The sequence below is a fragment of the Dreissena polymorpha genome, chromosome 4, assembly GCF_020536995.1.
Source record: "Dreissena polymorpha isolate Duluth1 chromosome 4, UMN_Dpol_1.0, whole genome shotgun sequence".
Classification (NCBI taxonomy): domain Eukaryota; kingdom Metazoa; phylum Mollusca; class Bivalvia; order Myida; family Dreissenidae; genus Dreissena; species Dreissena polymorpha.
Genome location: NC_068358.1, coordinates 60,024,869 through 60,052,752, shown reverse-complemented (window position 1 = coordinate 60,052,752; position 27,884 = coordinate 60,024,869). Strand labels below are relative to the sequence as shown.

The window sequence follows — 27,884 nt, the reverse complement described above, 5'->3', positions numbered from 1 at the left end:
AATACCACAGCACAAGACCATACGAACATTGACTACCAAAGTAACATTCAGTGAAAAATAAATACCGTAACTGGAAATCCCGGTTATACTACATATTCGTTTCACGTTTCGTGAACTTTAATTAGCATAGCTACTTTGTGTCTGGCTATGTTCACAACCATTAAAGGCAGTTACGTGAAGAACTCTTCCATATCTCTGTGTATAGTTGATGTAGCGATTATGATCGAGTTTAGCAATTTAATAATTTGGCTGAATTAAGCAAATATGCTCGATCACACCAATCACGCCCTCACAACACTAAGGTCGGTCGGATTTGTGGAAACAAACCCATCATAATGCATTATTATTAATAATGAATAGCATAACTTTATTTTACAAAGACATGTCGACGTCGAATATCAATAACTCCGAGCACACAGGGCCGGACTAAGCACTAGGCTAACAAGGCTGCATAGGCTAACAAGGCTGCAGCCTTGGGCCCCCGATTTTCAAGGGGCCCCAACAGCAGGCCAGTTTCCCAGTGAGTGAATTTTCTTTATTACACCATTTAACGACTCTATCGGGATTGCAGAAGAACATTTCTGTGTGATTTTCAGTTTCCCGATGTATATTCAAGTGTAACCGTTAAGTTCGCTTTGATTTACTATGCTATATAAGGATGCGAATAACCGTACGAAACGGTGGAAACTATATCGTGACGAAAGTTCGTCATCAGATGCGAATTTTGAGCTAGGTGCACGCGACAATGTTCGAATTCACACATTCTACAGCATAGTTGATTGCCTTACTGTTGATATTCGCAAGCGGTCTAGCCCATATTCTGGTCTTCACAAACTGGTTTCATGACAGAGTGAGTCCCTCACCTTGGATGATCTATGGAACTGTGCAATGCAGCTAGTGGAGTCTTATCCAGATGACAATGAGGCGTCTTTTGTTAACGAGTTAGTTTAGTTCAAAGCCATCTTTAAAGCGGACCAAGACAGAACCATCACCTACATGAGTGAACTGCTGAATTAAGATGGAGGTTAACTACGGACACTTTTCCAAACGTTGCCATCGCTGTCAACTTTCAAGGTGAGGGGTCATTTTACAACATTATCACGCCTGAGGAACACCGTGAGTCAGAAAAGGTTGACAGCATTGGGGCTACTGTCCATTGAATGTCAAGTCCTCCGAGAACTAGACTTCACACATCTGATCGATGACTTTGGTCAGCTGAAGTGTCGTAGAAGAGACTTATAAGCTTGAAATCTGTTACATGTAAGATGTGTGTTCAGTTAATAAAATAGTTATGTAACTGTTAACCGTGAATAAATGCACCTTTTCTTATCTTTGCAATTGTAGAATCAAGAATGATTTTCAATATTTAGAAGAGGAGCAGAGGGAAGGGGGCCACCGTAACATGTGCAGCCTTGGGCTTATTTCGGCCCTGCGAGCGCAAGCCATGTGACTGCTCTGAAAAATTCGGTCCTCCCAACAATGAGATCGTATGTGGTTATAGATATCGAAATACAAAACACAAAAGGTATCGTCAAAACGCTGATATTAAAGTTGCCTGCAAACAATTTCAACAGGTGATAAAAATACGGGTGAAATGGTTTACAAATCTCCTAACACACAACGAAAAGATTTTCGAATAAGCTAAATATTTGAATAGCGAAGAGGTGCGCCAATATGTCACAAAATATATAATCAGACTTCCATGTTCCATAAATAATAATAATATGTATATTTACCATTTCAAACTGTGAACAAATGACGGGTACATATGTGGCGATATTTTATTCAACGCTGCTTAGAATGAAATGCACAATCTAAGAGTATACACACATAGTGTGTATGTTACAAAAACTGTTACTGTTATTGCCCTTTTTCCGAAGAAATATCATCAAATTTCCATGCACTTGAAACCATTAAAAAGGGACAAAAGTGAAAATATTGACCGAGGGCACCAGTAAGGATCGAACTCACGACCCCTGGTTTACAAGAACAATGCTCGTACCATTGAGCTATGGACGCGCAGAGCGCGCGGCAAAAGTTTTTACAAAAATAATTTTACAAATTGGATGTACGCTGTGTTACGAGCTTTTTCATTGGTTGATATAAATTTCATGAACCAACAGAAACATAGTAATGGCGATTTGCAGGTGTTGACGTAAAATTTCAGGTGTGACAAATAACTTAAACTTTTTGTTCAAAATGATTTTTGGTGAACAGACATTTCAAAAAAGGTACAAGCCTATGTGTTTTCTAAGTAATCGTTTATAAAGCATCGTACTTACGGCTGGGTAATAAAACATTGATTTATAAAACGTAAACAACAAGATGACAATGAATCATAATAATGATAATCCACATTCTGAACTGACTGACAAGACTTGAATTTTGCACAGATTGAGATCTGTCAAGGAAGTTAAAACATCGGTATTTACATATTTGAAAATAATACAAGCATGCCGTCGAAGAAACAGCGATTGGAAATGCTGGCCCGTGTTTGGGCAACCCCTACCCCCTTTGACATAGACTTCTTTGACAAGGGGAACGAAATAGTGATAGTGTCATCATATAGGGACATAGTCACTTGGTGGATGAACATTTTCCAGATCATGTACCCTAATGATCCATTTCGTGAGAAAGAGGACATTATAAAAATCCCAGTTGGGAAGAAAGTCACCTTGAAACTAAACAAACGTACTGGCACGATGAAGATAACTGGAAAGGAGCACATGCTTTGGATGACAGAAGAGTTTCCAAATGTTCTTGAGACTGGAAACGATGAGGTTGAAGAACTTGCAGATGCTTCAGATACATCCGTTACCCGGTTTCTTCAACTTGACAAGAACACAGAAGAGGTATATATTTTACTAATTGCATTAAAGATTATGATTGTTATGTACAGAATGATAAATTATTATTATAAAAATGTCTGTGCCAGTATCAACTAGAAATGTTGCTGCAGAGGCCTACTCATATCCCCATGCCACATTTTTTACCGAGGGGCGCCCCAGGGCGGGTAATGGGGCTATGCATAGTTGAGATTGACCGTATTGTCAAAAGAGATGTTCAGTATCATTTTGAAGTAAATCGGTGTAGAAACGAAGAAGTTAATGTAAAATAACCTAAAACAATGAGTGAAAATCTCTGACCCAGCCCCACCCCTACCCCCATAACTTTTGACCCAGGGGTCAGACCAAAATTCCAAATAGTGCAGGGTCCCACATATGCGCATAGCTACCATGTGTGTAAGTTTCAAGGTTCTAGTGCTAATAGTGTAGGAGGAAATGGTGGCCAGTACGGATGGATGGACAGACGGACGGCGGAGATTACCACTTTCTTTTCTCTGAAAAGCGTGGGGATAATGACTTGAAAGTGTACTGTTAGTAGTATCATCTGATAGCGAGAGAACCATTAAATTTGTGAATTACAGATGGATATATTAAAATTTCCATTGATTTATTTTTGGCATAAAAGGTTTTTTGATCTTGTAAGTGGTATTGAAGAGTCATGTAAAATACGTGCCTAAATAGAAGAAACAGTATAACATTAGATTTACATCCTTGTTTCAGGTCCAAGATCTTATCGACATGATCCCAGAAGGTGGTGGCATCATGATGAACGACTTCATCATGAAAATGTGGAAGAGTCTGATAGATGATTGGCTGGGATGTGGAGCAACTGTCTACATAGTGACGCCGCGCATAGACGAGGAACGTTTGTTCCAACTGTTCTTGCTAATGATTCGAAACAAGGGGACCGGCTTTCATGTGACGCTCGTAACGCCAGCAAAATCCTCTGATGGTGTAAAGTTCATTAAAGTGTTAAACACTACTCGAAGAATGTTAAAGAAAACTCGTACACCAAGGACACAGAAAAGGCTTGTATCTGATGTTAAAATCCATTTTGCCATGACAAGCCTCAACATGCATCACGAGAATTTCTCTACAAACTTTGTAGCTGGTTTTAAAGATGATGAGGCAGAAGTACTAAGCACCACCGCGCATTTCCATAAAAAGCACTTTCACACCAATCAAAAGGACAATGTTTCGTACACTCGTATAAGCACGGATGATTTAAGGAGAAACTATCTCTTTCCTCTCGGATTGAGCCCTGTGAATTACTGATGTGTGTAAAGATGTATATTTATAGACTAGTTTTGCACAAATGTATAGCAATCAAATGAAGCAAATTGTTTTTTAAGGCAGCCAGTTGTAAATAGAAATGTGTTTGCACAAACTGAATCACTGGTAAGACGGTAATTAAGATTTGAACAATTAGGAAATTGATAGGGAATGTGAATGACAGTAGTGTATAAAAGAGCAAATACAAAACAGCTTTAATTTGATACTTTGATTGTACTACCGGTAATAATAAAGGTAAACAAAAAATTAACCCTTCAATGTCATATGTTTGTACAGGTTTGCACAATTCAGAATCATATTGAATTTATGTAAATATATGTGTAATGTGCTGAAGTACATATATGTGGATGATTTAATGTTCTAGAAAGATATTTTTAGTTTTAAATTGCTATCGTCTTTAGATAACATTTATTTTGTAACAGATTATTTGACAAATACAGTAATACAAAAGTATATCATACTAAAAATGTTCAAATTTAGAAAATAGAAGTGCAAATGATTTCTTTCACAAAAATTACATAAATCTATAAGTGTACATATGTTCTTAGTTATTTTGTTGAGTTAAATACCTATTGCATTCAAAATGTGAATCACATTTACAAGATACAGTTTTTAATGATGATCTGTCTACATGTATTATATACTATTGAAACGACTGATGAACAGAGAGGATATTTGTTGATTACTTTCTTTATTATTTGAGAAATTTGGATATGTATTTTTGTTTGAAAAAGTGAATTACAAATTTTAATTAAATTGTTGATATTTTCCTCCCTAACACAGGAATACGTATAATAAATAATAAATAGGTGGAGAATATATAACTGAAAAGCTATCGTTTTTTAGCTCATCTATTTTTTGAAAAAAAATTATGAGCTATTGTCATCACCTTGGCGTCGGCGTTGGCGTCCGGTTAAGTTTTGCGTTTAGGTCCACTTTTCTCAGAAAGTATCAATGCTATTGCATTCAAACTTGGTACACTTACTTACTATCATGAGGGGACTGGGCAGCCAAAGTTAGATAACTCTGGCGTGCATTTTGACTGAATTATGTGCCCTTTTTAACCAGGTTTTTAACCAGGTTTTCCGAAGGAAAAAACTGGTTATTAGATTGGCGAATGCGGGCGGGCTGGCTGGCTGGCGGGCTGGCTGGCGGGCTGGCGGAATAAGCTTGTCCGGGCCATAACTATGTCGTTCATTGTCAGATTTTAAAATCATTTGGCACATTTGTTCACCATCATTGGACGGTGTGTCGCGCGAAATAATTACGTCGATATCTCCAAGGTCAAGGTCACACTTTGAGTTCAAAGGTCAAAAATGGCCATAAATGAGCTTGTCCGAGCCATAACTATGTCGTTCATCGTCAGATTTTAAAATCATTTGGCACATTTGTTCACCATCATTGGACGGTGTGTCGCGCGAAATAATTACGTCGATATCTCCAAGGTCAAGGTCACACTTTGAGTTCAAAGGTCAAAAATGGCCATAAATGAGCTTGTCCTGGCCATAACTATGTCATTCATTGTGAGATTTTAAAATCATTTGGCACATTTGTTCACCATCATGGGACGGTGTGTCCCACGAAAGAATCACGTCAATATCTCCAATGACAAGGTCGCCACGACTAAAAATAGATTTAAAAAAAAAAAAACTTACAAAGGGGGTTAATTTTTTTTGGTCATTTCAAAAGTTCAGTTTGAGTTTTCTCCCTTTATCAGATTTTTTTTTCACAATGAAAACCTGGTTTTGTGACAATTTTGTCCCTTGTTATACTTAGAAAATTGAAAATTTTGGTTAAGTTTTGCGTTTAGGTCCACTTTTTTCAGAAAGTATCAATGCTATTGCATTCAAACTTGGTACACTTACTTACTATCATGAAGGGGACTGGGCAGGCAAAGTTAGATAACTCTGGCGTGCATTTTGACAGAATTATGTGCCCTTTTTATACTTAGAAAATTGTAAAATTTTGGTTAAGTTTTGTGTTTAGGTCCATTTTATTCCTTAAGTATCAAAGCTATTGCTTTCATACTTGAAACACTTACTAACTATTATAAGGGGACTGTGCAGGCAAAGTAATGTAACTCTGACCGGCATTTTGACAGAATTATGTGCCCTTTTTATACTTAGAAAATTGAAAATTTTGGTTATGTTTTGTGTTTAGGTCCACTTTATTCCTACAGTCTCAAAGCTATTGCTTTCATACTTGCAACACTTATTAACTATCGTAAGGGGACTGTGCAGGCAAAGTTATGTAACTCTGACTGGCATTTGGACGGAATTATGGGCCCTTTATACTTAGAAAATTGAAAGTTTGGTTAAGTTTTGTGTTTTGGTCCACTTTACCCCTAAAGTATCATAGATATTGCTTTCATACTTGGAACACTCGCAAACTGTCATAAGGGTACAGTAAAAGGACAAGTTGCATAACTCTGGATGTCATTTTTACGGAATTATGGCCCTTTTTTGTCTTAGTAACTTTGAATATATGGTTAAATTTTGTGTTTCGATCCACTTTACTTCTTAAGTATCAAGGCTATTGCTTTCAAACTTCAAATACTTTCATGCTATCATGAGGTTACTGTACCTGGCAAGTTGAATTTTACCTTGACCTTTGAATGACCTTGACTCTCAAGGTCAAATTATAAAATTTTGCTAAAATTGCCATAACTTCTTTATTTATGACTAGATTTAATTGATACTTTGACAAAACTACTCTTACCTGACATACCACAATAGACTCCACCCAAACCATCGCCCGTGCCCCCCCCCCCTTCCCCCCCCCCCCCCGAATTCCCCCCCTATTATTATTTTTTTTTAAATCATCTCACAAATGACCACCACACCCTCACACTATACCCCCACCCCACCCCACCCCCTCCCCAATTTTTTTTTTTAAACGGTTAAAAAACAAAGCTATTTATTTTGATTATTTTATGTTTGAAATACCGTCCAACCATCGCACCCAAGAATCCCCCCCACCCCCCACCCGAATCCCCCCCCCCGTAATTTTTTTTTTTTTTTTTTTTTTTTAAGATCATCTCACAAATTACCACCACACCCTCACACTATACCCCCCCACCTCACCCCCCCCCCCCCCCCCAATTTTTTTTGAAACTGTTAAAAAACACAAATATTTATTTTTATTATTTTATGTTTGAAATACCCTCCAACCATCGCACCCAAGAATCCCCCACCCACCCCCCCCACCCCCCGATTTTTTTTTTCCTTTTTTTGCATTTTTGGAACATAATGTAATAAATGTCCACACCCCCACACAATGCACCCCTCTTCACTCCACCCCTCCCTCCTTTGTGATTGAAAATGAGAGTCCCTTCACCTTTAAAAAGAAAATAGATGAGCGGTCTGCACCCGCAAGGCGGTGCTCTTGTTTTTAACTTACATGGTTTTCATTATCTTTAATTAATCAGTTTCATAGTTTGTGTCTGAATCAAGTTACTGATGACAGTTGTAATTGGTATTGTTTTGTTGAAAGACATATATACAATATAGTGATTTTTGTGGCAGAATACAGATTATTATGTTTTGAGTTTTAAATGCAATGAAATGGTATTCATATTTCGTTAATATTGAGTATTTACTACAGTTAAATCGAAATAAGAGTTTAAGATGCATTGCTGCATAGAATTGTAGTGTATATTATAACACTTTAATGTGAATGTTTTGTAAAAAAAATCAAGACTTCATGCAATATTCATTTATTAATCCTAGTATATTAATAGGCAAAAACATGTACTTAGGTGAGTTCGAACTTATATGCAGCATTACAGAAACGTGTGTTCAAAAATAATAGTTGATCCACGAATATTCATTTCTCTATTTGTATATTTACACTGTTAAAATATATTTTTTGTAAAACTAAAACAATATGTAATTTTTGACATGCAATTCTGATTGTTACTAACACTGTTTCGTTTTAGTTCAATCTGTAGGTCAATATTTACTTAATTAATTACATGTATATAACCTCCGTCTTAAAGACTAAATAAAAAGCTGAAAGCATTCCCGACGTTATATACATATCTAACTTGTAAAGATACCAACCTAGTTATTTAACTGGACACCGTAAATACTGTGCTACATGTATTGAAATTAAGGGAGAACATTCTTTCAAATATCATTACTGTGCTTTAAAGTTGTAAACAATTACATGATTGGTTAGGCGTCATGGTACTTTTACATGTTGAGTATCTTTCAACAATGTGACCGTTGTAAACCAAACCATGTACCCGATAAGGCAATTATTGTATGTATTTTACAAATCATGAGTGAAACATTGAACTCGTCTTTGCTGCTCTAGGATTATGTTGTCCATATCTTAAATTAATATAAAAAAAAAAACATTCATGTCCGACTGACGGTACCCTCCAATTTTCGAACGACATATTTTCACAATTTTTAGTTGTTCGCCAGAACAGCTAAGGTTATTAGTGTTGTTTTGAAAATCGGTATGCAGACCACTACCGTTTAACAAATCACTCAAACATCGAGGAGTGAATGCAATCGCGTAATTGGAAATTGTGTATTATCCTGGTCACATGTGGAAAGAATTCGTTGCCGGAAGAGTATACTTATATAACTTTTTTGCCTTATGAAAATAGTCCACTGCGTGTTACGTTATGATCGCGTAACACAGCTCTCCTTAAAGGTCAAATGGGCAGGTCAGTCAATAGATGCATTCGTGAAGACGCAGCAGGACTTCTAAATGAATTCTGAAATACACACATACACGCGAGCAGATGATACTATTTATAATTAGTTACTTGCCTTAATAACAGCCGATTCTTTATCTTATCAACGGGAGAAAAACGGAAAAATCCAATACTATTTTAATAACTGATCAAATAAACCATTATTTTATTGTGTAAAGCAAAAATAAGGATTTTTTTAAATTTTAATATGCATATAAATCGTTTCATTATCTAACCACAAATGTTTGTCGTACTCGTTCAGTTGGTATGGAATACTCCATTGAAAGACTGAACAGGCTACCGAAATTTGCCAGTTTGATATAAATAACGCAGTTTGACTTCAATTTTCTATCGAACAGTATTGTGGTAAGATGTCAAATTTATAAGCAACAAATATATTTTATAGACCCGCGTCATACGAAAATTGGTCTAATGCCGTATGCGGCTAGCGTAGCTTTGGTCCAGCCTGCGCACCTCGCAGTAGGTCAGGGGATACCTAATGATGCCACTAAACCGTGCGGACAACGCAGCTCCTTACCAGACTGATTCACTGCGCAGACAGGGCGTTAGCTACGTTAGCCAACGCGCCATAAGACCCATTTTCGCATGACACAGCTCTGAAAATATTATTTGAATATGTCGAAAGAAAACTGAGTGCTAATCAAGTATTAGAATACCATATATTTCGATGGTGAAAAAATAAACTCATAATAACTTAATACGCAATGAGAGGACACTCATGATGTGATCTCCCGTAGTATATTTTTATTTACAAACATTTACGTGTGGTTTTTAATACACGTGCAATTAATAACACACATGCGACTAAGAAGTGATAAAAAAAAAACAACCATTTAAACCTGTTTGTTTAATTTATTTATTTTAAACGTATTTTTCTAACTTTATTTCAAATTCAGGATATTAAATTTAGCGTGTCCGATTGACCAAATCGCCAATTGCGATTTAATCTTTCAGCCGGCGATTAAAGTTGAAAATGTAAAAGAAAAGGAAGAAAAGGGCGATTGTCAAAAAAAGGTTACTCTACATATGTTATAGTGTTCCCTAGTTGAAAAAATCTCGGTCATCAGCTGAAGCGTGCACGTCGCGACCGGGGCAAGAGTCACCTGCAGAAGATTGACATGAAGAATCGCCAAGCCGAATGGTAATTGTCCTTAGATTGATAGTTGTTTCACTACATCTTGTACCGTCATCTTTCGACCCGGACGTCCTCTCTCGCTGACCTCGCTTACTCTCAGAACTTGGGAGGATCGGCAAGCGGAATGGTATTGTCCGTAGGTGATAGCGTAGAGAACGGACGGGGCGGACATTGGGTAGAGATACAGGCCAGCAGTTCGAGGGGTTGGCCTTAAGAAGATTATGGAAGTGTCTCAGGACGGCGGTACTCAGTACGCTCAACCTGCTGTGGAAACCGTTCTGGGGTTCGGGTCGACTGTCACATAGTGCCTAAGATGCATTACTAAGGATAGTATTACTTTATGTTTGTTTTGCATCGAGTTCAATATCGTGTCTACCTAAATAGATGCACAAATATACACCATATGTTAACGTCAAACTAGACGAGGAGAATGCACCATGTTAATCGCTCATTGCTTGTTTCGCTGATTAGTCATGTCTTGGGTAAGCATGCGGTCCATTGATTGTTGTGTAATCTCATGTAAATGGCTGGCTAACGTCTATATAGGGCATACGCATACGCATTTTATGTCGTTACCATTGTAAGTCAGTACCACGCACACAGCCGGACATTTCGGTAACATATATTTCGTTTTTGTCACGTGGAGGCCGTTGAACCGCCGCAAATAGCTTGTTGTTCATAACATTTTAATGACATTGGAAAAACGTAAATATTGTAAAGAATTAAAATGGGTCAACATCTGCGACGAATATTTAAAATGTAAAATATTGTATAACATACTTCAAACAGTTTTGGATAAAGAAATCGAATCCCATTGTCACAATCTCAATATAATAGCGGTCAGAGAACTAGATCTTGTAAAGAAAATAAGTAAATTCGAAAAACAAAGTTGAAACTTTACATAATAAGTGTTATGATATTGTAGGCCAATTCCATGATCAACATGTAGCCAATTCCATGATCAACATGTAGCCAATTCCATGATCAACATGTAGCCAATTCCATGATCAACATGTAGCCAATTCCATGATCAACATGTAGCCAATTCCATGATCAACATGTAGACAATTCCGCGATCAACGTATATCCAATTCCATGATCAACATGTATGTTGTAGTTACCAGATCGATAGGCAACCAGTTCGTATAAAAAAGAATTAGACTTTGTATTGGGCAGATTTGGCTAGCAAAAACATCGGATTCATTTTAATTGCGAAGTGCGGGACAGGCCCGTGTAAGAGTCTGGTGGCCCGCCGTATTTTAAATTATTGGACTTCAATATTTTACGACCTCTAAAGTTACTGAATGTATCTTATTGGCGAGAATGTTTTGTGGATTTGTTAATTAGGAGAATGAAGTCTCAATGAACACTTCAATAGACTTGTAATAATTTGTCATTCCATCGGACTATGTTACAAAATAAATCGAAATTGTGACGTCTAGAGAGGCCATATAAGCGACGCAGCGCGCGAGGAGCGGGAAAAGGGTCTTTTTAATTGTCAGCACTCCCTTGGCGGAGTAACCTCGTCCTTAAAGAGCAACCAGTAATGTTTTGTCTTTAAATTGTCTACCAGTGCACATTAAGGTCTCATTGGCCACCTTGCGCTGGACTATTTGGATCAACACTATTTCATTTGCGAATACCCGGGCAGTCGACCTACTTTGGCTCAAAATTAAATATTTCCCTGAAAGGTCTCATGCGCAAGTCTGCAATTAACAGGTTGCAGGATCACGTGACTTTTTTCGGGTTCCACCTTTTAACTTTATTTAATTTTAAAACGAGGGTAAGTGGTGCTTCATTTCAAATAACTTTTGTGAACAAGTTTTCTGAAAAATTTCAACTAGTGCATCAAAGACAGATTTTTATGCTGCTTTTGGCAATGTGAAGTACATCAGAAATACTTTATTTAATGAGCATGTGTTCTTGTTCAAAAATTCCATTTTTACTGCATTCATAATACATGGCTATGTTTCACGCAACGTGAATTTTTCTCACCAATTTTCAGACGTATTCAAGGATTTATTCCTTTACCTTAAGATATCGGCACAAACTGCAAGAAAAACTGTCTTTAATACTCTATATAATTTTTTGAAAATGTATTTCAATAACTTGAGATATTTGCAAAAATAAAGCTCTTAACGGTGTGTCCAGCCCGTGTGTAAATCCCTGAAAACCCCGTTGATTCTGCACTCTGTAAAATAGTCATGAAAACTCAGCGATGATCTGTAAATAAACTTCTGAATAACACACTCTCACACACTTAAAAGGAGCATTATGTACCCTTTTCAACACGTAAACGCCAAAAAAAAACGGCCCATGGGGTAATAGATAATCCACTGATAAGAGATAGCAAGAAGAACTTATCGAATAATCAAACCGCATCACAGGACTTCATGTGTGCTGTCACAGCTGCGTCACGAGAAATTCTAAGGTTCCTTTCTAGCCGCCAAACTACAAGAATTATGTTGTGTTTCATTATTTGTTAGACTCACAAACTTAGTGCCAACTTAGATATACGTCCATTTTCTATTTTCATCTTCGTAATCATTTAAATAAGCGGAGTTTGTATGAATCCTATATAAAATTATGAGAAATTGTAAATCACTTACATTTTCGTCCTTGATGTTTTTTTTAAATCTCACCATTGTAGAAAATTAAAAGTCAATTATATTGGTTCATGCATTTTTTCGTGGCCGTTCGATTGGCCTACGTTAAAAAAGTCGAACTTCATGTCATGTGATTGTAAAGTAATATTAAATACGTTCAAAGACCGAACAACTGCAATGCCTTCAGCGCTTTGATTATTTTAATGAAACGGCATGTTAACAGCCAAACCATGGAAATAAGGTAAAGAAACTGGAATATTATATAGACCGCAAGCTCGTCTACAACTTGTATTTGGGCAGATACTAGGAGTACAGGTCTGCCGTCGTTCTACAACTCACTCTACATTGTAGATCTCGTATTTCAATGAACTATTTGCACGCTTCACTTGCTAGTAGACGCTACGAGCGAAACAATGCTACGCAGTGAAGTGGTTAACGCCCATTAGACGTGAAATATGTTTAGGGACACAAATGGAGATAATTATGTTAAGTTATGGACATTCATTTATATAATATAGATTATCGTCAATTAAGGAAATTCTTGCACATGCCTCCGTGTCGTGTGTATGTCCAACATGGTATGTGATTTTTTTCCGCACGGTGTTTTTGCACGTTTACACAAGAATTCGTATGCTACTCTTCTTATATAAATTGCATACTACAAAAAAGACGACAACAATACTTTGACCTAGACATACTATATAGATATTTGCTTTCGGAACAACAGCATAAAGTGATTCCATATTGAAAGTTAACCTGAAAATAAAGCACTCCAGTCATATGCAGTTCAACGATTGTATATAGCTTTTAACTTAAAAGCTATATACAATCGTTGAACTGCATATGACTTAAGTTTTAAGTTCTTCCTGAAGAACGACATCCGTTTTGCACTGCATTGTTTTAATGCGTAATGTTGCATCCGAGAATGGGCGTGAAAGTAGTTGTTGGCACGAACGTTTTACGTGCCATTTTTTTGCCCTCAAAAAGGCGGATTTGTTTTGTTCTTTCAGCTATTAAAGTTTTTGGTCGACAGTATTTCTTTATCAAGTTCTGCGCTTTTCGTCTTTGCCCCCCCCCCCCCCCCCCTCAGTACTTAATTGCAAAAGGACGCAAATGCTTCTATGATCGGTGCATTTGTTAAAGCTTTTCCCTCGAAAAACTCGTGCAATAAAATCCTGTCCTCAGCATCGTTAATTGCCTCGTCTGATACATCTGGACCCTCAAAATATCATGTAGCCGATGCATTATATATCTCTGAGCCATTATCTCATTGAAGATCGTGTATCTGCGCAGCGTATGTTTGCATTTGACGTACCCGAGGTTGCAATCGTTCCCGTCATCTCTGATTCATTCGAGTGAATTGATCCCTTCAGTTGCCCAATTTCATATTGCAAATGCGCCACGGAGTCCTAGTAATGTTGCATGCATGTAATTATGTAATTTTCGCGTTCTGTGACGTCAGAACTCGTGGAGCATGACAGCACCACGCATGATGATCTCAATATATGCCTTTGAAGCAGTTTTGTTGTCGCCATTTACAAACTATGTTATGTCTCAGGCTGGGGTAGAGAACAAAAGCAAACACCTTTTCTTTATTTGGAGGGCACTCATTTTAGGCAGTCTGACCTATTATAATTATGCCTTATACGTGTGTGTGTGTGGGGGGGGGGGGGGGGAGGGGGAGGGGGTATGCGTAGCTGACTGCGTTTAAGTAAGGTCAGCTGGAACTGACTTACACAATGGCGCCTTGTTCGTGTTTTTCGTGAAGGAGCAACGGATATTTTCATCCAGTAATCCACTTTATATTTATGTGTATTTTAAATAAATACGCCTTTTCGGCACTACGGTGTTTTTGGTTCCCTAGTTCTTTATTTCAAGATCGTGGACGCTGAAATAAAAAACATTGAAGGAAAATCGTCAACAAATATGTTGTTTACTTACATGACATTCGAGACATTTGATGTACTTATATCATTTTCTCTTAGAATAAACAGTAGTTGATTCTGTGTTTAGTAAAATCTTACAAAACTCAAGATTATTTTTTAACCTTACGCGGCTTTATTGCCAAATTTAATGGTTAACCCCTCTTTCTGACACTGACTTTCTTTTAAGCACATTTTGGGACCTGACTTTCAAATGACAAAATAGATCATTTCTATTTTAAATGGTTGGACACGAAATACCTGCCGACTAACTGATTCAATTCACATATTTTCAAGAGGATTGGTTGTGGCATGGCTGATATACGATATAATAGAATGTTCATCAGCCCTTTCAGTAGTACAAATGTATTTTGATTAATGTAATGTATTATATGACGTGTCAATCTTATTATGATATGGACTTTTCTTTTTCTTTTTACCTTCTTATCAGATGATGCAGGCCTCAGAGGGCGATAATAAATGCAGATGTAAATGTAATAAGGAATTCAAAATAGAGGATGACTAAGACAGCATTCGCCATCCATGGACCACATGACTACGAGTTTTATGTATAATATGTTAGAAAGAACCCTTTTACCGAGACGGACTAAACAAAAATATGTACAGTACAGCTGATGTTTGTGGTGTTTATATAAACTCTACATACCGGTAGATAAGTCTGACATCTAATTGCTTCAAGTGCTACTTAATTACCCTTTTCGTTCCGTATAATTATGTCATGATGCAAACTTCTTACGTGTTATTAATATTCAAACAAGCCATTATCTGTGTTACGTCATTTCTTCCCATGATGCCTCTGTTTACATGTACATTTGTACTCAGCACTAACATACATTATAACAAATTACTTTTCGAAAGAATTCGTTATGTACTGGACATTTTATATATTCTTAAGATTAGCGTGTACTGTTTGGGCAGAGCCTGCAAGCGCTCGTGAAATGCCTAAGCGTCGCTGCTAACATGACCGGAAAATCAAGCGCCTCGGCGAAATTGATTTTGAAGTCCAGGTACCGCGGGTCCGCTGTGCTAAAACCAACCTGGGGAAAAGACATTACATTATTTTCTCAATACAACCGTCTTAAATCATATGTTTTCACAGAAGTCTAAACGAGGAACAAAAACATGTATATATCGATCATTTCTATTAAAATTATATCATATATTGCATTTGCAAGAGTCGTTCGTTTTACGAAAAGTGCATGTTTGCGATTATAATGTTTTCCCCAACTACAGAACTTATTTAAAAGTAGGTCGTCCAAAATGTGTCACATCAAAGTTACATTTATGTATCAATATCGTTGTGGCAAAATAAATTACATTATATTCATTGAACAGTTAATATTTAAGTTCGCAATTAACACACTATCCACTGAGATACATCTTCTAAGCTCGCGTCAGGTATTCCAAATCACAATCATTGTCGTATTTGTATTTCTTCAATCTTGTTATAGTAAGAAGTGACTTTACCCTAATTGGTTTTCATTCCACTTATATTGCACGTGTATGTCATTGTTTTGTGTTTTAACTGGTGTGATAACTTAGACGTTTTCTTTTATATTGTTTGATGTTACTTACTTAGTTACGCTTTCTTTTTTAACCTTGGCATCCTCAACGTTTATAAACAGCGTCTTGTTACCTGGAAATAGTATGCATAATATTCCAGTTTAGGCATACTCAAGCATATGTATGTTCATACTTCTTATAATACGCATGTTAAAATTATAAAAAAAGGTAAATAATACCGTAAAATGCCTTAATTTACGCATACCAGGTTAGTGTTAAATATTTGAGAAAACACTACAATCAACGTTCATGTCACCTGTACGGTAATGACTTAAAACCAAACAATTAATCATATGTTTCTTACTGGGTCAACAGCAAAAAATCTAAACTCTTGACCACTTATGGGATTAAGTTATTCAATCCTTTCGTATCAATGCGGAATTCATTCACGTGTTTTTTCGTGTAAATCTTTCTAACATAAGTATGAGTTTTTTAGTCGTTTAAAAGTTTGAAAGATATAAAACCGCGTCGGAAAAATAAAATAATCGTGCTTTATGGTATCATATACTGACACATGCGCACATATTGTTTATCATTATAGTAAATGATATTCGTACATCCAAAATATCGAATGTCAAGTACTTAAACAACACAAAACAAAAAACTTACAGGGAGAAAACTTTACATAACGAAAATCACAAAACGACGCAAAGTTGTAATGCCTTCTCCATGTTGTAATAAGTGCTTAACTGTACAATACTTGACAGTCATCTTAAATATATAATTTTATATAATTGATAATGCCTACCACGCGCTGTTATATATTATATAATTACAATTCCTAATGATTTTCTGCTAAACCAAGTTCTGGTAGGTCAGATTAACGACTGTATTTCTAGCCTTGAACAGGGTTACAGAACACAATCAGACATAGATCAGGCATTTGGAGATTGGTGTGGTATTGTACGGGATGAAATGTATGATAAACTTCCGTTCAAAACGATTATTCATGATTCCTGTAGAAGAAAGCGCAGGTCTGGTAAGCCATGGTGGAGTAATGAATTAAGTAGTCTATGGTCAGATATGTGCAAAAAAGAGAAGTTATGGTTAAGATGTAACAATAAGCATTTAAAAGTTCAGCTTAAGACTGACTATATAAGGTCTAGGAGGTTTTTTGATAGAGCGGTACAAAAGGCCAAAAGACATTACTGGTTTTCTACACAGTCTAGATTATCTAACTTAGCTTCTGATAATGATGTAGTGTTTTGGAAGACTATTGGAACTTGTGGTGTTGGCCAGGAACGTAAGAAGGGTATTCCTCTTGAAGTTGTGTTAGACAATGGGACAGTTTCTTCAAAATTGGAGGATGTGTTGTTGAGATGGAAGAATGACTTTGCAAATCTTTTGAATCAATCTGTTAATTCAAATGTCGGCCAGCATACAAGTAGTTTTGATAATGTGTACCATGAGGAGTTGGATAGACCTTTTTCAGTTTTTGAGGTGAAAGCAGCTATTGACCGAGCCAAGTTGAATAAAGCGACGGGCATTGACCAAATTCCTAATGAAGTTCTTAAGAATGACATGTCTGTCTCCTTTTTGCATTCTTTATTCTGTGTATGTTATGAAACTGGTATGGTCCCATCAATGTGGGGTAAGAATATCATAAACCCTATCCCTAAGTCGAGCACTGCTGATAAGAGAGATCCTTTACAATACCGTGGTATTAGTTTGGCTTGTACTATGTATAAATTGTATGCAAGTATTTTGAACCATAGGCTGTCAAGCTGGTCAGAACTTAATGATAAAATAGAGGATGAACAGAACGGCTTTCGCAAAAAGCGCAGCACTTTAGATCATATCTCTGCACTGACCAATATTATAGATGTTCGCAAGAAGTTACATAAATCTACGTTTTGTTCATTTATTGATTTTAGACGTGCGTACGACGGTATTGAGCGGAATTTACTCTGGCAGAGGTTGAATAGTATAGGTGTCCCAACAAAAATGTTAGATGCAATCAAATCCTTGTATGCGTCGGTCTCCTCTTGTGTTCGTATAAATAGCCATTATACTGATTGGTTTGCAGTTACCACTGGTTTACGGCAAGGTTGTTCGTTGTCACCGTTGCTGTTTAATCTCTTCCTTAATGACTTATCTGTGCAGATTAAGGCGGTTGGTAAAGGTGTTTTGATTGAAGACGAGCCAGTTTGTATATTGTGCTATGCAGATGACCTTGTGTTGATTGCGGAAAACGAGCAAGATTTGCAATGCATGTTAGATGTATTAAGCCAATGGTGTACCTCGAATAGTATGGTGGTCAATGCAAATAAAAGTAACATTGTGCATTTCAGGCCAAACTCTGTGCCCAGATCTGAATTCAACTTCAAATGTGGTGTTCATGGATTAACTTATGTTGACAAATACTCCTATTTAGGTTTATTACTATCAGAACATTTGGACTTTAGTATTTCTGCCAAATCTGTTGCACAGAGTGCTAGTAGAGCACTTGGCTTACTTATTGCTAGATATAAAAGTATGGGTGGTATGTCATTTGCAGTTTATAGCAAGATGTACAATTCTACAGTGTGGCCAGTTATCTCATATGCATCAGCTATATGGGGCATACGGACATATGCATGTATAAATGCTGTTGAAAATAGGGCCCTACGCTTCTTTATGGGTGTTGGTAAATATACTCCATCAGCTGCATTAGCCGGTGATATGGGATGGCAACCACCTCTAGTTAAACAGTACAAACATGTTTGTAATTTGTGGCATAGATTTGGTAGTATGAATATGAACCGGGTCAATAGGAAGGTTTTTCAGTGGACTGTTAATACTGCTGGAGTTAAGTGTAAGAACTGGGTGTTCAGTGTGAAAATGATGTTTAAAGATTTGAATCTTGAAGAATTCTGTATTTATCCAGCTACTGTGTCTAAACAAACTTTTAGTGACAAGGTTGATAGTGCTATGTTCTGTAAGTTTAAAAGTGATTGGAAAGATACTGTATTACAACCAAATACAATAAGAGGGAATGGCAGAAACAAGCTAAGAACCTATTGTCAATTCAAGAATGAATATTGTACAGAAGAGTATTGTAAGATGATATTACCATATAGACATCGTTCTGCTTTTGCTAAATTTAGATGTGGGGTAGCCCCAATTATGTTGGAAATTGGGCGTTATGCTAATGTGCCTGTTGAAAATAGATTCTGCCCTAATTGTACAACTTGTGTTGAATCAGAAACTCATGTTATGCTATACTGTCCACTTTATTCTGATATCAGGACCTCTCTTTTTGAAAAATGTCATACCATTGCTGATTTTAACTCTATGTCAGATATAGAAAAGATGGTAGTTTTATTCTCCAACAAATTATTGATAAGAGATACTGCCAAAGCCTGCTATAATATTTTAATGACCAGAAATGCTTATTTGTATAGATAGGTTACACATTCTATATGGCATTTTAGTTTTTAGATTTTATCAATTATTTGTAGATAACATAAACAAACTACATTTTTGTACAATAAGGGAATAGGACCTTTGATTGTTGCTTTAAATTATTCCAACATGACACTCTGGAAGTAAATATCTTAACTAATACTTTTAAATTCTACACACAGGTTTCATGAGATTATTTTTGTATTGAAACTATCAAAGGTCTCAATATTCCACTTATGCAATATTGTTTTATTGTTTTATAATCCATGTTTTACAATTTTAACATATTTGGTTAACTTTTAACTGATGCATAGTAATTGTGCTCTTGGCTACTGTTATGTCTCTTATAAATCCATTATATGATTGGCACTGTAATTGATATGAATACTTTTATTGTTGTATATACTTGTACAGTGATGAGACAGAAATAAAGATAGAATATAATATGATTAATACCTTAATTTATGATACCCATATTTTCCGTAATCCGCACACGCAATTAGAACCTAACTATTTTCACAAACATGACAAACGTCTTGACCTGGATACTGCTTGTCTCATTATAACAAAATGCTGTTGCAATCTGCGTGATTTTTGTGTGGCCCATTTCTGAGTTTATCTGTGGCATTCAATCAAGCTCTTCAGTGAATGCTTCTCTAGATTTTAATGGATACCAATTATTATGCAATTGATCTCTGTGGCATATCTGAGAAAACGAAGCTAAAGACAACCCATATCCAATCGGGACTCCTCGGACAATTCCGCCATAACGGCGATCGTCTGACGGTGTGGTGTAGCCCACTGTCCGATGCGTTCAGATTGAACCCATATCCTGCCCGGGCACCGACTTTAGGGCGAGTACTATTTCCTCCGAAATGTTTAGGCATGAGCTGCTTCACAACGAATACCTACCGGTATACTTACCATATTAGCTACACCATTGAACAGCCTTTATCAAGTACCGTGATAAAGGCCGAATTATAACTGACGGGAACTGCGAAAAGCAACCAAGTTTCTGCTCCAGTGACCAATGTATGGTATATTGCCTTATAATACGTCACAGCCATCAACATCCGTACATCCTGGAAAACAACCGAAGTGAAGAACGTCGCACAAGCAGCAAATATAATTCTTAGCAGAATTAAGCTTATGTGCGCAACTTCAGTTATGAGACGAATCATCATACCTACAACCATCCCACTATTATTGGTATAGTATGGCTCGACAAAGCCTTGTCGAGTGAGATAATGTATAGAATACATATTGTGTTGTAACTGGACTTCTAATCATAGGGCCTTCTAATCATAAGCAGAATGGAAAACTGCGCGCACTTTTGGTAGGGCCCGAAAATCAACAATACGTAACTTGGTTGAGGCGGTATGGAGAGCTCCGAGTGTAATTGGGATAAAACGATAATAAATAAAATAAACCCTATTTAAAACGGTTTTTCAAACCCAAATGATAGGTTTGGAAAGTTGCAACTGACACACGAGTTGTGACTCATCAGAGCTTATTGAAACGGTCTCCCGTAATTGTCAAGAATGTGCAGAGCGTAATGTAATAGAGCGAAATATCCTTAGGAGGCCAAGCAACCGTCGTCATAAATATCGTGCGATTTATCTCGACTGATATAATTATTCAAAGAAGCACAGCTGCCTAGCAATTTATTATCGCTAAATTTCAGTATTTGTTATCATTGAAATGATCCCAAAGATCTATCTATTATTTCAGAAAAGTCTGCGATCATACAAATATGTTTGATTAGCCTTTAACAAATGCAATTGTATTTATTCTTATATAAACACGGGCGTAAAGTTCTAAATGTGGCAAAACCCAAATAAAGAAAGCTAAAAAGGCATTACTGAATCTACACGTTGGAAAAGTGCTCATTTTCTAGATTTCAATCTTCTTACCAATTATGATTTAGAGTCTGTATATTTTATGATTGTTTCATGCAAACATAGTTAAAAAACAAATTCAAAAAAGAATTAAATAAAAACAAATATAATTTAAAGACCGGTATTATAAACATGTGTTTGAACTTTGCTATATTAGCATGGTTTCAATGTCAAAATAGGAAATAACTTTTTATTTTTATGTGTATGCATGTTGCATTTCAAGTTAAAAACTATATGCATGAGTTCGTTTAACACGTTACAGACATTTCCAACTGAACAGAGGAACTGGTCGCACACGGGATACGTGGTGCTGCTGGCGCTTTTCATGCTAGTTGTCATGGTAACCATAGGCGCCCTAGTGAAGACAGCGTCACCACAAAATGGTGACGTCACTCATAAGAAACCTCGACGAACAAAGGTGAAACGGGTGCGAATAGGGGGAACAGAAATAATCAGTAAGTTTGTTTTAACTATTGTGAAACTTATCACTCATGTAACGTAGAATTTGCAATATGTTATAGTTGTTCTATAAACAACTGATGTTTATTTTTCATACAATTTGAACGATTATTTGAATATTTATACACTTTTTTTTATGACAAAGATGTATAAGTACCCATCTTTTTTTCATTCTAAATTAGATTTCTATAATTCGTATCAAAACCGATTCATTAAATGAGTTGTATGTGTGCTGTGTAATATCTCAAATTAAAATTAGGATAATCAATGTTTATGCGAAATATGCTCGGGTGTATCTGGCTGTAACATTCAAACACATTCGCATACTCTAACATTGATCCACCGTGATAACTTTCCGGTGGTATATTGTACTACATTATGCAACTTGTCATTTCAAATGTATCCAGTTAGCAACAAACAGTTACTAAATGTGTTCATCAAATTTAAACCTCCAGAAAGAATATTCTAAGCTCAACATCATAATAGCATGCAATTTTGAAGAAATTATTCGCGAAAAAATCATTAATTTTGATGAATACAATAATTTGCAATACAAAATCACGCAGTTACTTAGCATGTACGTACATTGGAGACTTAGATTTTTACGTGTTTTTTCCTAAACAAGCATCGCGTAACTTGATGACCTTTATGTATTTTACAGAAAAGAAAGCGGGAATAAAGAAAGCGGAAGAATCGTCGCGCTCTTGCTTGGACGCGTTGCTATGCAGACCTGCCAAACCTGAAGTGCCCATAGGTAAGTGGTACCAACGAGACGAAACGGTGCATCGTAATGGTCATTTCCCTCTAAGACGCTCGAAGTAGTTATTTCAATAAAGTTCGTGTCTTTTGTGGATAAATTGCATAGCGAAACTTACGTAAACAAGTTTTCTTGGTGATATTGAATAATTCTGAATGCATATACTTATTAAATCGCGAGGAATTTCCTTAATGAGTTGTCTTCTATGCTCGTTATACAAGTGTTGCCGGCCCCGCCGTTCGGAATAGACCTCCAGGAACCGACCAGCTCCGAGATCACCATCTTCTGGAGCGCACCGTCAGAGACACCTGTTCCCGTGGACGCCTACAAAATCTACAAGCGTTTCCACATGCCTCCCCAACCGCCGGACTGGTCAAAAGTGGATAAGCTTGGGGCCGACGTACTTGAATATCGGATCCGGAAGTTGACTCCAGAGCGGAAGTACGTTTTCGGCGTGGCGTCCGTGAGCGGGAAGACGGAGAGCGCCATCGTAGAGTCAGAGCTCGTGTCTTTGAAGAAAGATCCTGGTAAGACGGGGAACACTTATTGTGATGACAATGTTTTCGCCGAAGGGTAATGCTTTTTTAAAGATCCACAAACTTAAGCTCGTATATTGTTTGATTTGATTTGATTTTAAAATGAAACTAACGACTTAATGTGGAATTGCTGTGTTTTAAGCACTTTTACTTGTATTTTTCGACAAACTTAATGTTGAATAGCTTTATTTGAAGTACTTTTGTTTACGTTCAAAACCCGGAAAATGTCCGATAAAAAAATCGACACCCTCTATTGATTCCGAACATGCAGTGCGTCCCGGCGCCCCATGCGAGCTCGAGTGTGTGAACAGGACTAGTAACTCCATCACTCTCAGCTGGAAACCTCCCCGCAAGGGCGGCTACTCTCGCATCCACACGTACTACCTGATGATGAAGGATCTTGAAGATGGGGCCCACTGGGCACTTGTTGCTACTCTTCAGGTAATAACGGGATCGAACTCATTGAAGGGTTTTGGTTTGAAAGTAGCTATCATCATCGTCATCGTCACCATCATCCTCTCAATCACCATCACAATCGCAATCATTAACATCATCATTGCATCGTCATTATCAGCTGTGCAATCAGCAGAAGCGGAAGCAAAAGCATCATCTGCATAGACCAGATTAGCATCATCGACTTTGGCACAACAGCAGCAGCAACATCAACAGTAGCAACACGATTGATTGTAATAAGTAGATGAAGTTTTCAATAATTATACTGATACTGGTTTTGGTGGGTAGTCGTCACCTTATGAAAGACTATCGTGCGCCTGAGTTTTACTTAACCAGTACCCGCGCATTTCTTCAGGCGTTTGATCGCTTCATGGACTACAGAGTGACCGGGTTGAAAGATCTGCATGCCTACAGGTTCCGCGTCACGGCAGAGAACGCCGTCGGTATAGGACCAAGCGCAGAAACCGTTACCTTGGAAACCACTCAGCTAGAACCAGGAAAGGCTGATTTAACTATTGAAAATTTCGTGACTAATAAGTAATTTAGAAATATGCTTTACATTTTGTTTGTAAATGCTGTCAAATACAACACATTGTTCAGCTTGTTTTGCTTCATAAAAACCATTATATACTTAATGTTAACTGATCAGAAACTTTTACGAACGGACGCCCTTTTAATACCGTACTATGTCTTACAGAGCGACCAAGCGAGCCTGAAGGACCAATCAAATTCGCGCGCATCTCGCATCAGTCCATCACGATTTCTTGGCGACCGCCGCTTAGTGACGGCGGCAAACCGATTACCGGATATGCCGTCGAGTACCGAGAGAAGGACAGCGTCCAATGGCACAAGGCCGGTGTCTGCGGAGCGGATGTGACCCGACACACCGTCGGTCAGCTTCCGGAAGACATCGAGTTCTATTTCCGGGTGGTTGCCATGAACGACGTTGGCAACAGCGACCCGCTGGTCGGCGGAAAGGTGAAAACCAAGCTGTTGGAGATTCCCCTGTGTAAGATCCTACTAATTGTTTCATTATTGTAATACGCGTAATCGTACTGCCATTTAGAGTAAGAAACGCTTGCAACATGTTCTAAATACTTTCATGTACTAGTAGATTTTCACTTTTAACCGACAATGATTGCAAGTTTTGACATATGTTTAATTTTGTTTTGGATGGCTCTATCAATTGATTGCATGGTGTGACCAACACGTACATCTTAAGGGTGTCAATGATTCGGACCGGTAGTAACTCTGCTTACAAAGAACTAAATTTAACGTTAAATTACTATAAAACAATACATAGTTATAAGTGTACGTGAATGCATATGTTTATAAGAATGGTAGATTAGATCGTTTCACGTTTAACTATATTTAGTTATCCATTAAAAATGACGGTCGTTTACTAATATTTTACGATCTTTTATTACATAATTATTAATGACATACGTAAAGCGCACGCTATATTTGTATTACGCAGAGCAAATAGATATACAAAATACATAATATGTGTCTTGTTCTGAGAAAACTGGGCATAATGCATGTGCATAAAGTGTCGCCCTAGATTAGCCTGTGCAGTACGCACAGGCTAATCAGGGACGACACTTTCCGCTTAAACTAGATTTTCGGTAAAAAGGGACTTCTTTTAAACGAAAAATACCATTTAAGCGGATGGTTTTGTGCCTGATTAGCCTGTGCGGACTGCACAGGCTAATCTGGGACGACACTTTACGAACATGCATTATGACCAGCTTTCACAGAACAAGACACCATTAAATTATTACAAGATATACAGTACGCACGTAATTCCTCTTGAAATAACAATTCAATTAAACGGCGTTTATGTTTACAGATTTTAAGTGCAACGTAAATAACCTAAAGCTTTCACTATTTCTGTTTCGTTGTGAACCTTTTATGCACTTCATAAACGATCTGAAAACTAAATTGACTTGATATCACCGATTTCCGACAGCATAGACAATCTTTATTTTTTTTTAGAATTATCTACCGGGTTATTTGAATTTCCGTGACAAAATATGTCAAACCGTGAACGGCTATGCTGGTAAATGAAATAATGTTAAGACCGGAAGTGTTATTTTTTTAGCACGTCGCTCGTCATTCCGGATGCCAAGCCGAATAGACAACACTCGCGATGCCAGTGGCGCAGTCGACCGTCTGTGCGCACCGGAAATGACGTCAACATAAGCATCGATACAGTTGATGACGTAATTGATGACGTAACTATTAATTCGCCGTTTGTTCCACAAAGTGACTTTTATAACGTCGAAGAAAGCGAATTCGGCAACATCTCAACGCGACATTCCAAGAATAAGACGAGACATTCTCAGTATTCGCCGCTTCCAAAAATGGATGGGAACTTCACGCATGGTTATGTAATTCAGGACAATGGAAGTACAAGCAGACCCAATGTGATTAGTTATAGTGAAGAAAATGAAACAAAACTGTCAGGGTCTTTTAGTGAGCGGCGTGCAAAAAAACGGCCCTTGGGAAAATCGGTGAGGCAAGACGGACCGTTCGATTATCGCCACACCGACGAAGACCTGCGGGCGTACGTATCCCCCGTTCCTCTGCGTACCGGTCAGTATTTCCAAGACATCATGCCAAGTACACATAGTTCGGAAGCTCTACCTAGTGGAAGGTCGTACAAGGCCGGAAATGCACTGGCAAATCCGTCCAACGTTATTTACGGACAGAGGAAATACTGAATATAGACTGCTAGTACATTTTTTGCAAGTTCCCCAGTTGTATGTATTTAGTTTATAAAACATTTATCTACACCCAATTTATGCTATCCGTCGCCTATAAGACTTTCCGGTGTACGCAAAAAAGCAACATTTTTTTCGAAATATTTACTGTATTTATTTTTTTATTTTTTAATACGGAATAATCGTATCCTATCTAAATGTGCGAATGCATAAATATTGTTCAAACATTTTACTTCAATTGTAAATACAAAGATACTCCGAGACAGTAATTAAATCATGCAAATATATATGACAAACGTTAACCGTATATAACGGTACGTGTCACTATCTCAAATCGATATTATAAAGAGCCAGTTTCTATTTGTTTGTACTACCTATTGCAAGAAGTCATGTATGTATTGCCACTACTGAAGGAGAAAAACCGACACATTTTAAGCTTTCATCGCCGTCAAATCAAGTCAATTGAAATATGTGAATATATAAATGAATTGGAAATAAAACGTATAAACTTCATCCTCAGCTACAACTGCGACTGCAACCTCAGCGGCATCTATAAGACGTGACAAACTGAACGTGTATGATTTGAATGTCATTATGTGTAGTTTAACCCATTTATGCCTAGCGTCTAGAAAAAAATGCCTTGGCAAACAACGTAGACCCAGATGAGACGCCGCATGATGCGGCGTCTCATCAGGGTCTGTGCTGTTTATTTAAATGAATTTCTGTAAGAAATATTCTAAATATAGAAATAAATATACTAAACATCCCTATTTTTGTAAATAAATTGATCCAATTATGAAGGATGGGAGAGTTCACTTGGCACAAATGGGTAAATTAAAAGCTTACAATGCAGTGTGCTTGAGTAACTCTTCTATAAGGGAAGGAGTATGATCATAAAACATTATTCACGCAGTTATAAATGCGTTCAACGTTGTGTCTCATTTCATTTGTCCGTGTTAATTTATTTGTAATGCTGTTATATACAATATTGTTTCAGTAAAGCAATCAACGACCATGTATTTTGCATGCATGCAAAGAAGTATGAGAACACATATTATAATAAAAGAAATGAAAAAATACAACAATACTTTGAATGTTTCAATATTATCATGTAAAGTACTTGTAGAAAAAAGACAATACAAGCAGAGATTGATAGTAAACGTGGACAGTACAAAAATAAATTATAGAGCTTGTTGCGTTTTTGGTCCAGACTTTTATAATATATAATAAATATAAATTGAGCGTTACATGGTTTACATTGTACTCGGATGGAGAACAAAGCGTTTGAGTCGAGCAAAAGGTTACGAATTTACCCTTCACTTCATCCAAATACTTTTTGTTTTTACAATCAAAATTATGCGTGCGAATGGTAAAGGTAACTGCACACTTTTAATATTCACTTAAAAAAAAATACTAGAAAATATCTACTGTATAGAGCCGAAATAAAATTAATTCTTGGAAAATAAACAACACATTTTTATTTTAAGTTACAACTTTTAATTCATTACATAATTACTCTCTCAAGTTGTTCAAACACTCAACAGTATTACATTATAACC

At 37.0% G+C, this 27,884-nt stretch overlaps 2 protein-coding genes across 2 annotated transcripts; both read left to right on the top strand.

Annotated features, from left to right (window-relative positions):
- Positions 1-2,117: 2,117 nt before the first annotated feature.
- Positions 2,118-4,592, top strand: LOC127877345 (uncharacterized). The gene is made up of 2 exons (XM_052423088.1): positions 2,118-2,852; positions 3,567-4,592. The coding sequence occupies exons 1-2, from the start codon at positions 2,454-2,456 to the stop codon at positions 4,119-4,121; spliced, it is 954 nt and encodes a 317-aa protein (XP_052279048.1). The 5' UTR covers positions 2,118-2,453; the 3' UTR covers positions 4,122-4,592.
- A 12,472-nt stretch (positions 4,593-17,064) lies between these two features.
- Positions 17,065-27,198, top strand: LOC127878463 (myomesin-3-like). Its single transcript, XM_052424989.1, has 8 exons — positions 17,065-17,094; positions 21,660-21,852; positions 22,518-22,610; positions 22,835-23,140; positions 23,421-23,590; positions 23,958-24,104; positions 24,302-24,611; positions 25,704-27,198. The coding sequence occupies exons 1-8, from the start codon at positions 17,065-17,067 to the stop codon at positions 25,802-25,804; spliced, it is 1,350 nt and encodes a 449-aa protein (XP_052280949.1). The 3' UTR covers positions 25,805-27,198.
- Positions 27,199-27,884: the final 686 nt, after the last annotated feature.